We start from the raw sequence: 14,939 nt of genomic DNA, 5'->3' as shown, positions 1-14,939 counted from the left end.
ATGTTGACAAACGCCAGCGCCAAGGCTTTGCAGTCCGGGCTGCAGTTTGCAGTAGAGCTAAGCGGCGTGCGGCTTTAATTCCACGTCAGATCAACTTTGATCGATATGCCCCTACCGGCCCAATTGGAAGAGCCCAATTCACAGGCGATGAGCCTTTTCGCTGTTCCCTTCTTTTTCCTCTCTTTAAACCCACAATCTTCCGGGGGAGAAAAGTCTCGGCTTTTCTTTATAATTTCTTTCTTTCCTTTTCTCTCTTTTGTTTGGTTTTTGTTTTTCGGTATTTTGTCTTTTCTGTTTTGTTCTGTATTTTAGCCCCCCCCCCCCGACTCCTCAGTGATAGGGAAAAAGATCGCTTTGGCGAACCGAGCTTGCAGCCAGTGAACCCGCCTTCTAGATTGGTGTGAAGACAGAAGTGAGGTGGGGGCGGGGAGGGGGTGTGAGAGAGCCTAAGAGCGAGAACAAGCAGAGAGACAGGGATAGAGAGAGAGCTAGAGAGAAGGAGAGAGAGAGGGAGAGAGCGAGAGAGCGAGAGAGAGAGAGAGAGAGAGAGAGAGAGAACTGGAGGGGAGAGGAGAGGAGAAGAGAGGAGGTGGTGGAGGAGGAGGAGTGTAGGGTGGAAAGGGAGAGTGAGCGAGAGCAACTTGAAGGGAGGGGGTGAAAGAGCCAGCGAATTCTTTTTCTTTTTCTGTTATTATTTTGACGACTCCGGAGTTGCGCCCGTGCTCTAGTCAGCTTCGTTTTAGGCGTAGCATGGCTAGGCAGAAGAAAATGGGGCAAAGCGTGCTCCAGGCGGTCTTCTTTTTAGTCCTGGGGCTTTTGGGTCATTCTCACGGAGGATTCCCCAACACCATCAGCATAGGTAAGCGCAAGCGAGCCAGCCTTTTCGGCCGGACTCTCCTAAACCCAAGACCACTGCCCTGGTGTGACTACTGCAGCCGCGGGTCCCTGCAATGCCTGGCGAAGGGACTGGGGATGGGGAAAGGGCAGGGATCTCCACGATTTGAGCCCCTAGAGAGCTGACTGGTCTGGGGAGCATCGGGCACAAGAGGGGATTCCTGGGGCTCCGGGAGAGTGGGTTGCCAGGTTTTATGAGATGTGGGGAGCAGGGGAGGCATGCAGAAGGCTAGGAGGCTGCATAGGGATGGAGAGTCACGGCTTTTCGGCTAGCTGCTCTGGACTTTGCCATGGTTTGTGTGCCGCGGCTGGAAGTTGTCCCACGGTGATGCCGCCCGTCTGGCCGCGCCAGGGCGAGTAACCCAGTCCCGGGTGCCAGGTCCCGTATCTGCAGTTCCCCTCATATAGCCCAATGCTGGGGGAAGTAGAAATCCACTCTGGATGCCCCAGACCGGGGCAACAACGGGGTCAGGGTGGGTGGTGGATGGGATAAGAGACAGGGGTGAGACGAGGAGCTGGGTGAGGAAGCGCGAAGTCACGCAGACCAAGAATTCATGAATTGCCGCTGTGTCTGTCTGGAGCCCGGTTCCCGGACGCTGGTAGTTCTCTCAGCTTCTGTCTATATTTACAAGTCGAGAAGTTAAAATTGTTGTCATTATCGAACCAAACCCTCTATTGTCATGGTCGAGGGGGGTGGCTATGAGGAACAGGATGGAGCACCGGGGGAAATGAAATTGTTTTTCTTCCCAACCTTTCCCTTGGAGCCAGGAAAACAGGAACAGGCTTGTGGAGATGGGCGGAGGGGGGGGGGCGGGTAACGGAGAGGAACCTACTGCCTAAGAAATAGCCAAGTCCCACTCTTGGTTCCATCATCCTACCCTCAAACAGCCTCCTCTCCCCTCTTTCCCGTTTCCCCCTTCTCTTCAGCCTCTCTTCCCCTTCACTCTAGAGGAAAACCAGGTTTCTTGGCCAAAATTGAGTTCACAAGAGTCTTGAAAGACACACAGGTTGAAAATCAATCATGATCGCACCCCATACCATTGAGAGCGATCTCATAGCTGCAGTGCTCTCAAATTTCTAACCCGATACAAGCCAAATCTCGGTTCCCTTTGCTTATAGGTGGACTTTTCATGAGAAACACGGTGCAGGAGCACAGTGCTTTCCGCTTTGCCGTGCAGTTATACAACACCAACCAGAACACCACTGAGAAGCCCTTCCATTTGAATTACCACGTAGATCACTTGGATTCCTCCAATAGTTTTTCTGTGACTAATGCTTGTAAGTAGATCTGCTTTTACTCCTTCTGGGACCTTTTGGATCTCACTTGCATTTTGTGAGGACTTGGGATCTGCATATGTTCTGGGGAGGGGTGAACGCCTTAGTAGATATTTTAGGGGCTCTAGTCAATCCAGATTTCATGCAGCATAAACCAACTCCAAAGGATCCTGCTGAGGGAGACTTCAGGCAGAGCAAAAACTCTGTCATGAATAATGTTTGATGCAAAAGTTTCATTTTCCTCCCTGCTAAACCAGCAATTCCTCCCCCACACATTTTTTTTTTCTTTCTTTGACTGAAAAAAAGGAAAGAAAAAATAGCATGGTTGTTCAGGGAAATTTCTTCAGATGAGATTAAAAAAAGAAGCCTCTTGATTGAGTCAATTCAGGATGTACATTACTTGCCTGTTAAATCTGGTGCCTGCCTGTAGAAATGAGCTGAATTTGACAATTGCTGAATAGATAGGAGCCAAATATGAGAAATTCTACAAACAAGTGACCTTGAAGGACAGATTGAGCTTGGTTGCCTGGCCTCTTTCTGTCCTAGAATATCACCTTTCTTACCTAGAGAGCTCTGATAGCAACTGATAAGACTACAAACTGATTACAAGTGATGAACACCTGGCAAATTGAGGGGAAAGGAGAATACAGTGTTTAGATGACTGTTTCAAAAGGTGCTTCTGTTTTGTACCCCCTACTGTTGTTCACTTCCCTCATTGATAAGGACAACACAGTTTTTAACACTTAGAGCAAAAGATGGAGGGGGGCTTGTAGCAGGCAAACAATATCAAAAAGAAGGAATTTCACTGGCTCCAAAGCCATTTCTGAAATATCTAGTTGTGCCATGGTGATTGTTCCTCTGGAAAGGGGACATTTTGAGAAGTAAAACCAAGGGAATCCAAATGACAGCCTGTTGGACAGAGGTTTTTTAATGGAATGTTTCACATGAAAGACTGATCATTTTTCGTCTAAGCTTATTGTACTAAATGTTTTCATAACAATGAGGCTGTTGATGGCATAAATATGTTTTGCTTTTATGGCTTGTGTAGTTTGGGATTTTTGTTTTCTGACTTTCATTCAAGAGAGAAGTTATATTTGTGTTCAGTTGTGTGAAACTTTATATATGACTGAATTCAAATTCTTCTGCCTCAAAGGATATGTGATTTTCAAAAACTGTTGAAAGAGTCTCCAAGGGCACCAGTTCCTTGCATTTTAAGACTTAGGTCAAGAGGATGGGGGCGAAATACTTTGCAAGAAATGTGACAGTATTAGCTTTAAGAAAATTTTAGCTGAAGGTACAGATCCTTATATGAACATGTTCTGAGATACTCTGTATTTGATATTCTTTGGCTTTCCAACATTGACAAAAATAGGAACTTATTAATTCTAGCTGAGTGTGAAAGTTACAAAATGTCTGTCTATACTTTGCATCTTATTTCAGTAATCCCAGCCTGTCTCTACATCACTTACAACACAAGCTGATTCTTAATCCTGCAGCACTCTGGTCTTCTTGTCAAGGAACTGAAGCTCAAAATGCAGCTTCCTAAGTATCAATAAGAACAGATTTAAAACCAAATACGTGAAATTATCAGCATTTATTATTATTGATAATAAATAATATTTCAACTCACTCTAGAGCATTTCCACTGATGAAGACTAGAATAAAAGTGCCAAATGACTTCTCAGAAATGATTGATTTCTAAGGTTTTTAGTTCTATTTTTTATGTCAAATCAGATTGACACCAGCCAGCTCAGGGCCATTGGAACTTTACTCAAGGAGCAATCAGGAAATGATCATTGTCGTGTGAAAAGCTCAGGTTTGAGAACAGGCAATAAGTCATCCATTTGATGCTGAGTTGCCTTAATGCCTTACCTCTTAGATCAAGGAAAATAAATTGGTCACCACCACCCCCCCCAACACACACACCCTAAATCCACAGCACTTCTGCTAACAAGCTTACAAGGCTGGGTTATGGTTTCAGACTTGAAAGTATTGGATAAGAGGTGTGGCTCACTAGGCAACAAAGACAGACAAAACAAAGAGGTGACCTTGCCCTTAGTTATGACAAATACAAACATATGCACACATTGACACACACAGGAGAAATATCCCGAAATCAGTGATGTATCCCCAGCTGCCTGTTGCACTCTCAGTCTTTACAGCTCAGAAGACAGAGGAGGAAAGCTGTCATCTTCTCTGGTCCCCAAAACAGTCTTCTCTGCATGTCACAATCATTGAATGGGGGCCAGATCTCAAAGCTGTCTCCCAGCAGCTGCTACCTAGAAGCTTAGTATGAGAAAGATGACTAGTACAACCACAGTCTGATAGTCTCTGAATGCAGAAAACAATCATTTCACAGGGCCAGGAAAGCCCTGGAAGTGTATCTCATACTTTCTGGGTCTTGATTTTTCTTTTTCTTATGGAAGTGAAGATCATATATTTCAGGTGTCCACATACAATACTGTAGTTCAGTACTGGAGCATGGCAGATGATCCCAGTTCCATTCTTCCAATTGATTGAACTACTTTGCAGAGAAAAGGACCCCTAGGTCCTCTGGCCTGCCCCTCTTTGCAGACCTAGGGAGAATTTGAGAAAATCCCAGTTAAATCCATATCTGGTCACCCACCTCTCCTATCTAATTCAGTGTGGAACAGGATGGTGAAAATTAAAAAAACTTTCCCCGTTCCCATTCAGAATTCTTAATTGCAGCTTCCTCTAGAACTGAAATTGATTTCTTCCCATGATATTTCCTGTGCCCTCAATTCTGAAACAGGCACACACATTTGAGAGCATAGTTATGTGGGTAAACAAATACTCAAAGAATAAACAAAGGGTAATGCCTTTTGTGTGTCCCTGCTCTCTGTTCTCCCTCTGAATCCTCTCCCACGATGTATTCTGAAGGTTTCCTTGCAAGGAATCCCAGGCATCAGTTATTTAAAGACTCTTCTTCACCAGCAATCTTTTTTTTTTCACAACTCCTGAGAGGTTTGCTTAAGACAGACTCCAACTTCATTGTGTCTTAAGAGGCCAATAAAAGCCTCTCTGGTTTTGAAAGGTGATTCATTTGGGATCTCAGCTCAGAAGTGAATTGAAGTTTATCAAAGAGACTTATCTGATTTGGAGCCCATGTTCCCATTTCATAGGGATTAATTGAGTTTGCTAAAATATTTTCAATTTGTTGATACAATCCCAGGAAGAAGGATCGTGTGAATAATATGATTTCAGAATACATACACTCATATACACACCCGGACAGTCAAACACATAAAATCAGTATATATAAAAAGAGATGTACACACATTTTAAGTTACATGTCTGTTCTTTAAAAAAACATATTTGATTATGCTAGGGCTTTGGAAGATGTGAAAACACCAAGGGACTGCTGTGTCCCTTTGGTGTGGCTTGGGTACCCTGATTCCTCAGGAAATGCCTCCAATTCCCTTGAAGTCCCCTTCTGTGTCTTGCTGTTGTGCACTTGTAGTGCACTCCACACTACATCGCCCCAGCCTCTGCAGTGTCAGCTCATTAGCACACAGATCTCATATTCCCTCTCCGCACTGTCATTGCAAAAATTGCTGTTGTACACCTTTACAGCCAACAAATGTGCTCGTGGATTACGCACTGTTTGCAAGAAGCAAGGAAAAGGCAAATGTAACCTTAAAGGTTATTCACCACGGAATTGTGCTCTAAATGCATTGGCTTAAATAAAAATCTGTTGATGGAGGCTCAAGTAATAATGGGACTAAGAGTGGGACTTAGGAGTACAGGCTCTAATGGAGCCCCCAGCAAAATTCCTTTTGCTGGCTAAATCTAACTAATCAGCTGCATATTTTTATTTTATTATTTTTTTTCTGAGCCATTTAAAATATATTTGCTAACTAAGAGCACACTACTTTTATAACTGAGCACATTTTGCTACCAGGTGTACTTAGCCAAGACAGGTTTCTGTCTCTTGCCCACAGAGTCACAATCTAATTATCTAATTATTCTAATTGTCAGGATCCATTTAACTGTTTAAGTCCATTAGGGAAGGAAATATCTCCCCTGATCCTATTCTCTGCTCTTTGGTGGGATTTGATTTGTTTTCGTGTTTGTCCTTTTCATGTAATCTTAGGAACCAGGGCGAAGACACACAGTATCAAAGAGATCACATACTAACCAACGTCTCCACCTCCCACCCCTACTCCCCCATCCTTTCGCCCTTGCTGCTCTCCCTCTCTCCTCTGTCTGCTGGCCAGGCTTCAATAAGCTCACTGGCTTAGCTCACTTCTCAGCCCCTCTGGCCAGCTGGCTTAGCCCACTGAAGCAGGAAGAGGTCGCCTCAGTGGTGTCAGTCAAAAATTTAAGTCATCTCACACGGTTATTATGGTTTTTTTAAATCTACTTTTTATGTGGAGAGGAGGAGAACAGTGATGCTGTTCATTTGGACCATAAAAATAGATGGCAATCAGCAGGTTGTAAAGGTGAGTTTCTAGCAGTGTATTACCTCCCCTACGAGGCAGCTTCCTGTTCATCTTCTAAGGGGGATGGAAGAGACAGGAAGGGTTTGAGGGGAAGGAACAAAGAAAACTATTTTGTTCTCCATGCTTACTGCAAAATGAGCCACATTTTGTTTTCTTAGCAATTTTAACTTTTTTTCCTTAAAATAAAACTAATTTTCTACATCTCTTACCTTCATCAGAGGTTGTTTCCTCAATGTTGCATTTCTCTCCCTACCCATAAGATTTAATGTGAATAATGGGAGCTGGTTGAGACTTTTATTATATGTTTTTGGTGTTTGATATATTTTTAAATTTCATTATTATGGATAGTCAGAGGTGATTGGCTGGTTTGATTTTAAAAGATTGAAAAATAAATGAAGCTGCCAAAGCGTTACTAGTCTTCTTTTGTGGATAAGAGATTTATCATTTTTATACAATTGGTTAAAGGATTAAAATGAAGCATGAATTTTAAGAGAGGGGCCAGAATTTTAGAACATAGAATTCATAACTTTGGAGGAGGGGAATTAACATGATTATTCAGATGATTTAACTTGAAACTTCTTAGATTGACACTGCATGTATATTTGAAGAAGCTTTCATAAACTTTATATCTTCTCTGAAAATCAGGAAAATTATCTGCATACTTTACCTGGTTCATTTATAACAGTCAACCTTTGACTTTCTTCCTTTGTCTTTGATATTTTGGATCTAAATTAATGAAATGGCCACAGGAGGGTGCAATTAAAACCCTAGGTGGGGGCAAGGGGTAATCTTCAGCAGCCTTGAAGTTGCAGTTGCCCAGACACAAAAGGAACTCCCTCCCTCTTTGGGAAATGTCTGGGCTCCAGGCTAAGAGCTACAAATAGTCTCAGCCTATGTGTAGGACTAGCCTTAACCTAGGGCAGCAGTCCTGGAAAGGGGCCAGTACTTGGCAAAAGGTTAACATGAAGAGACTTTGTCCTTTTCACACTGCTACCTCTCTTCTCTTTCCGTTATTTTCCCCTCCTGCTCTGTCTGCTCAGCTTATGCCTCTTTGCTGGCCTCTAATTGGCCCTTGATTTAGGCATCCCATCCAAAATAAACTTATCTAGGAATTTTTCCTACCCTGGACTTTTTTTGACCTAATGCTCCTTCTGCATCAGCACAGCTTTGTTCCTGGTCCATCCTCCTCAGGGCATGCATTCTACTTTAAGGGTGATAGCTTTTTAAAAAAAAAAATCTAATATAGGAATCTAGCTGAAAGCATGTGATAAAGGGGTTAATATATCTAAGAAGGGAGTATTTTCTCTGGAAACCCCAATGCCTCAACTTTAAGGAAAGATATTCAAATGGGGGTGTTTCTGGACATGATGCACAGAGTGAATGTTCATTCTACCCAAACAAAAGATTGGGTGGCCATGGTCATGGAAGACTTTACAGGCCAAAGTTAAAAGCTACCTGCATATGGTAGGTTTGGAGTAAGTACACCCAAGGTGTAGGGCAGGTGCACCTTCACCATGTTGAACTTAAAACCTTTGGGGTAATCTGGAAAGTAGCAAAAGTTCATAGGGATTCATTTTTTAAGGAGGTAAATTTGTACAGCTTTTTGTATGTCAGTCATATATCAATAAAGTGACTTTCAAAGAGTATAAACTTTTATACATATGTTACAAAGCAACAACAGGTTGTTGGAGAGTCTGAAGGTGCCTATGTGGGCACTGACAGGAGATGCACTGGCATGAAAAGGAGTCATAGATGGGGGAATATGTGGTAGGAAAGCTGAATCTCAGACAGTTTCTGTTCCCTGTGATGGCATGTGGAATGCAAAGATTATAAGGCAATATCCCCGTCACAGATTTTTAAAGGTAGCTCTGAAGGGACTTGGAAGCCTAGCCAAGTAGTGTTTTCTCCAACTCCCTTCATTCTGCCCTTGTCTTATCTCAAGCGTACGCTTGGCTTCCTTCCCACTCAATGGAAATAATCAGAATACTCTCAGCTGGATTTCCATTTGAACATTGGGTCAAAGAAGTAAGTGTTTACATCCCTCAGTCTGGACTTCCCTTCTCAGTTTCCAACTGCTACTGGCTTCTTTAGCAATTGTCCTCAACTGGGCAGTTATTTGTCCTTATTTGGAGGAACAGCAGGTGCAAGGATAAGGCTGAAGAGAGGAAACACAACTGGTAATGACCCCTGAACCCTATGGAACACAAATCAGTCTAGATCAACACTTCTCTGCTTTTCATGTGTACATCAATCACTTAGGGATCTTGTTAAAATGAGAATTCTGATTTAATAGATCTATGAGGGGGTCTAAGAATTTATATTACTACCAAGCTCCTGGATGATACCAATGCTACTGGTACTCAAACCACACTTTGAATAAGTAGAGAGACTGTGATTACCAAAGAAAATGGCTTTCCTTGGCAAGCTCTTAACCACCTTCTTGCTTCCCATAGAAGGTTCTGTAAGAGGCATTTGGCTCATTCTGACTCAAGGATGTCTCTACCCTATTTCCAGCAACGTTTTTCCCATCAGCCATGTCTGTAGGTGGCATGATTATATGTCTGATGAGAGTATCTACTTAGAGGTTTTTTAAGGATTTGAAATTATTTTTTTGTAGGATTTGAAATGAAGACTAGAAGGCAGCCTGAGAGGGGAGGTAGCTGGTGAAGCAGGATGACAGTATCTTGGCTTCTTGCCACACTCCAAAGTGTCCCTTTTAGAAACAACCTGCCCAAGAGAGCTAAGGTTGGCATGCAGTTTCAACTGCTTTTCCAGTTTGCTTCTCTGGGTCAAGGCATGCCAGAAGGAGGCATATAGCGTCTGTTCCTCAGCTGTCTGTCTTCCCTTAAACAGGGTTTGAAACAAGAGGTACAACAAAACCCAAATTCTAGCTGGGTCCCTAAGAGTCCCCAAAATTGAGTCCATTTTCAAGGCTGGTGTCAGACACTTCTTGTGAGGTAGAGGGGAGGGAAGAGAACATCAGTTTCCAACATATCTGAGCTGGGACTGTTCCAGGGAAGTCATTAAGAACTCACCTAGTGTCATTTGAGGAATGCCAAATGGCAACTTATTACTCAAAATATTGCCCCCATCAGTCTGCCATTAGTCTAAAATTCTACAAATTCTTTTATTCATATTACTACTGCATCAAAAGTTGGTGGTAAAATGCAAGAATGCTATCTGGAAGGGAATGAGTTCAAGTCTTATCAGCTATTAATATTTCCAGAAGAATTCTTCCACCAGATTACCACCTACTACCTTGCAGGATCCTCAGAAGGCTTTCCAAGACAGGTGAGTGAACCAGAGCAAAACATCTGGCCAAGGCACTGTGGCACCCAATAGATGATGGGCATGCAGGGGGCACTGGGAGACTCCTGAAGATGAAGAGGAGGGCCTCAAATACACTTCATCTATTTTGCAACATGTGACCTTCATGGATAAATTCTGGTAGTTCATTGACTAAGATATTAGTTGCCTTTGACCTTTCAAATCAAACCTTCTTATATAGTGGGTCTGTTTCCTCTAGTGGGCATGGTCATTTGCTTCAACTAAATCTTAGCCTTTGGATTCCTGACAATTACTGTGGAATATTTTCAGAAGTAAAATAATTTTGTGATGGGGCTAGTGAGGATTTTTAAATTTTAATCTTTATTGTATGTTTCTCATTATGCTTTAGTCCCTTTAAGTCCCCTTTCCCCCAGCAATGTGGTGAGGATTTTTAAACCTTCAAAAAATGTTGCAATAAAAAATAGTCCCCTTTTGCCCTGGCTGGTGTAGCTCAGTGGATTGAATGCAGGCCTGCAAACCAAAGGGTCGCTTGCTCAATTCCCAGTCAGGGCATATGCCTGGGTTGCAGGCCAGGTCCCCAGTAGGGGGCACACAAGAGGCAACCACACATTGATGTTTCATTCCCTCTCTTTCTCTTTCCCCTCCCCTCTCTCTAAACATAAATAAATAAAATCTTTTTTAAAAGTTTTTTTTAAATAGTCCCATTTCAATTTTCCATGATTGGCTGGTCTACCTTGCCAATTATTCATTGCAGCCATGGCCCTCCTCCTTGCAGCTCTCCAAAAAGTGATCAGATCCCAGCAACAGATGAGACAGAAATGGATCAGCCCCAGCTCACAGAAGAATAAGTCAATAGATATGGGTATGGGTCTCTGTAGGTAAACACATTTGTAAATTTAAGATATAAAGAACATTGACAGCCACAGTCAATCAAAACCTGTAACACATTCTCACATATTCTTATATATCATTGCTGTTTCCAAAGCTAATTTTTGATTAGTTTAAAACAGTGTTTCTTGAATTGGACCACTTGCATCAAAATCACCAAAGATACTTACCAAATAATGAATTCGCACCTCACCCTCCATATGTATTATATCATAAAATGAGGATAGCCTTTTAAACAAGCTCTGTGGGTAATTATAGTGCACACTATTTGGAAATCACTAGTTTAATAAGACTTGGTATTGCAAACAGAGATATATGGATTCAGACTGAATATATGCTGAGAACCCATGAAGCACCAGGCATTGTACAAGGTACTTTCACATACGTTACTTCTGTAAGTAAAACAGATGCTGTTGGTCCATGCAAACTTTAGTGAGTTTGGCTCTCAGATTGGAAATCCAAGACTTGGGAGAAGTGAGACTAGTCTCAAGGTCTCAAGTCATAGTCTCTGAGGTAAACATAGCAAAAATGTTCTTTGAGATGGTAATTATAAATAAGAAAATATTTTCACTTTAAAAATGCTTCTTCCTTTGTTTTTTAGCTAATAATTGGTCCTCAGCCATGCTATAAACTAGGTGTCATGGCAAATGCCAACCCATTTATTTAAAAAAATGTATTGTAATCAGTTTATAAAGTATTCAGTAATGTAATCAGTTCCTATAGCATGCATTGTGTCATTTTTGCTATCAACAAATTTCAAACCAAGGGTGAAATAATCATAATACTATTCATTGAGTCCATACTACATGGAAGACACTGTACTAAGCATTTTACATGCCTAATCTCATGGAATCATCACAACATCACTAGAAAAGAGGCACTATGTGCCCCATTTTATGAAAAAAGAATCAAAGTTAGCTCAAAAATTATAGATAGATAGACAGATATCTAGCTCAAGGTCACACAGCTGGCTAATTAATTAAATGAGGATTTTACCTGTGACCTTCCTACGTGGACTCAATTTCAACTCAGGTTGAAATAACAAATGATTATAGGACCCAGTTGAATCACATAAATATGGAAGTTGGTCCAGTTATGGAGTGGCAGGGACTGTGGCAATCTGAAGAGTCCATGTCCTTATCCAAAGACATTCACATTCGATTTTTTAAAAGCATTGTGGGATAAATAAAGCATTTACAATAGAACTTGGGGTGGTAGTATGTGGTAGGTGCAAGTTTCTGATCTCTAAACTACACTACCATCTCCTTCTAGCAGCTAAGCTACTCGTTGAGGGAAGCTCAATTAACTGGTAGTTATAATTACTGGGAACAATAATTATAGAGAGAAAGAGAGAAAAGCTCTTCTTAGTCAAAACCCTGTTTTGACTTTCTCTTCTTAGTTGGTCATCAAGTTATCTCAATATGGCATAAACTTCTCTCCCTTGTACACATACTCATGGTCCTATATACATACACTGTATATCCAGTGACCTTTCATGGTTGAGTGGAAGCTCAATTCTAACCAACCTTCCCCCAGGCAATGCTGAGGCCTGCAGCAAGGTCAGAATGCTGGCTGGCACAGGGTCATTAAGGAGGGCTCAGCAGGTCAGAAGCAGTAATTCTAGGGCATGCTATAGGGGAAACAGCTTAGATTCTGGTACACACAAATCCCAGGTACACAACTGGGATGCTGCTGGGTCAAGTAAGGCTTTGCCAACATTCACCCATGGTAGGAGCTTCCCATACACCCCCAAGAAAGAGGCTCACCAATATTAGACTGGGATCTAAAATACCTGAAGCTATAAACTGACTTAAGCCAATTTGGTCATTTGCAATCACTACATATACTTTATTTGATATCAGTAGCCTGCCTTACTTAGAGGGAGGGCTACAGGTCTTCTCCCCATAACCTCACTAGCAGGTATTAAAGTAAACCTCAAACAGAATTCTGTCTCATTAAAATAATGAGGCATAAAATAATTGGACAGCCTGTTCTGTAGACTCAGTCATGTCCAGCTTCCTTTCCTTTTAGCTGCTCCAACAGCACCTTGCATGAAGTTACACTTGAAGAGACAAAACAATATTCCAGTGGCAGGATGTGGCTAACCAAGAATCTATATTAGTGGCTACCCACATGGTTATTTACAAATTAAACCTCGGGTACCATTTCTAAGGGATAACACTGTAGATCTTATTAGATACATATATCGTCTTTCTAGTTTGGAAACACTTCTACCATATTTCTAGCCAATCCACATATGTTGAACATTACTGATTTCACCAATGAAAAATTGAATGTTAATTAACAAAGCCTCCGGTGTTCATTAGAGAGAAAGATACTTGAAGTGCTGGTAGAACCACTTCTTGATTAGATTTTCTAATTGCTAGATAACCACTCCTGCAATATGTAATTCCAAATAAGAGTAAGTGACCAGCCCAAGGTTACAGACTCAAACTAAATAACCCACATATATATGATGCAATTCATGTTGAAGTCTTATAAATAACAGGAAATATAATGTTTGAAATATCATGTTTTTATGGCCTTGGGAAGCTGTAGGGGGATTAGGGTTCTAGTGGAATTAACAATGGAGCAGGAATGAGGAGATCTGGGCTCCGGTCTCAACTCTGCCACTAACTGCCTAGATGGCCTTGGATATCTGTTGTCTGTTCTCTGGTCCTAGTTTTTATCATTGGTAAAATGGAGAGGTTCTTCTGGATGGTGTCTGAGGAGTCTTCCATTTTTGACATGTTATCATTAACTCTTGTCCAATTCCTACTGTCCCCCCTTCTAGTTACAGTTTCACTTCATTTCTTCCTGGGGAAAGCTCATTCAAAATGAAGCTCTTCAAATTCTTTTTCTACATCTAGAAATTTCTCTTCATATTCATCTATTTTCTTCCCTCATAGGATGAATGAAAAGATTTAATCCTTGAAACCAGTGGAAAGTACTTCTTGCTCACATCTCAACTCTTCTGCTTACTAGGTGTGAGACCTTAAAGCAATTTATTTAAATTGATTGTGCATCAAATTTCCCAGTTATGAAGCAGTGTATTAATACTCCATACCTCATAGGGTTGTTAAGAGTTTTAAATGAGATAATTCACAAATCCACATAAAATACTTAGAATGATACCTGGCACATATTATTATTATCAACATAATCATTAGCTTAAAATCCCTTGAGCTTTTTGTCCTAAAAGCAAAAACCTAGTTTCAGTTGAAAGAAAAATCTTTTATCATTTTAGGGACCAAATTTCCTTCCTGAACAGCTGCCCTCTGAGCCTTTTTACAGCCTTAAGCTCTTCCCCAAACCCAAGATTATTTTTTCTGCCATGGAAGCCATCACAGCATTCCTTTAGATCACCAGCCCACCATCCTCACCTCCTACATCTTTCACTCATGCATCCAAATTTGCTCACTCAGTTTGCCTCTTGTAAGCAATAGCTACTCAAATACTCCATGGTCAGAGAACTCAGATGCATTTTTCTGCATAATTGAAGGACTACATGTTCCAGGGAAGACCTAGAGTTTTCTTACCAATAACTGCCTTTGTGTCTAATTCCATCTGCTTCTAATCACAATATGAGTCACCGTTTCTGTTCCTTTGTGACAATCCATTATCTAAATAGTACACAAATAGTTCCTCAGACTTCCAAAAACCCCAGGAGGCACCCACATGTCTTATGGTTCATTTAGGAAAAAAAAAAAAAAACACTTGGGCCAGCCAACCAGGGGACTGGCTCTGCAGCCAGGGCCATAGAGCTTCTCTTAGAAATGGGGCTGCCACTGAGGGACAGCAGCAATGAAAAACAGCTCAGGGCCTCCCTGGGGAATGCCCCTTCATGTCCTTGCATACTATGGAGCCATTAGCGAGTGAGGTTTCCCCATGGGGCCATAAATCAAGGCCCAGGGGACTAGAAGAGAGGCATTCAATACTACCCATTCTTCTCTAAAGCAAGTACTGTCCTGGCATATCATATACATTGAATATATCTTTCCCTAGTTCTTCCAACTTCCTGGTGACACTTAGCATGTGATAATTCTTTTAGCCTCTTTCCATCCAGATGATGACAGCTCAACAGACACCCACTTCTGGCACATCTCTGAGTCTAGCCAAACCTTTTGACTA

The 14,939-nt window shown here is 41.6% G+C and overlaps 1 protein-coding gene across 3 annotated transcripts in view; it reads left to right on the top strand.

Annotated features, from left to right (window-relative positions):
- Positions 1 to 544: 544 nt before the first annotated feature.
- The window catches only part of GRIA3 (glutamate ionotropic receptor AMPA type subunit 3), a 391,825-nt gene continuing 377,430 nt past the window's right edge, over positions 545 to 14,939 (top strand). For all 3 annotated transcript variants that reach the window (XR_006787340.1, XM_045852236.1, XM_045852237.1), the window contains exons 1-2: positions 545 to 859; positions 2,014 to 2,172. Coding sequence is in view for 2 of the 3 variants with exons in the window: in XM_045852236.1 (XP_045708192.1) it covers positions 751 to 859; positions 2,014 to 2,172 (268 nt within the window). In the remaining variant the exon portion in view is untranslated. The remainder of the gene's footprint in view (positions 860 to 2,013; positions 2,173 to 14,939) is intronic.

This window comes from Phyllostomus hastatus, unplaced genomic scaffold, assembly GCF_019186645.2.
Source record: "Phyllostomus hastatus isolate PE091 unplaced genomic scaffold, TTU_PhHast_1.1 phas_contig_90, whole genome shotgun sequence".
NCBI classification, from domain to species: domain Eukaryota; kingdom Metazoa; phylum Chordata; class Mammalia; order Chiroptera; family Phyllostomidae; genus Phyllostomus; species Phyllostomus hastatus.
This window is presented reverse-complemented; position numbering and strand designations above follow the sequence as displayed.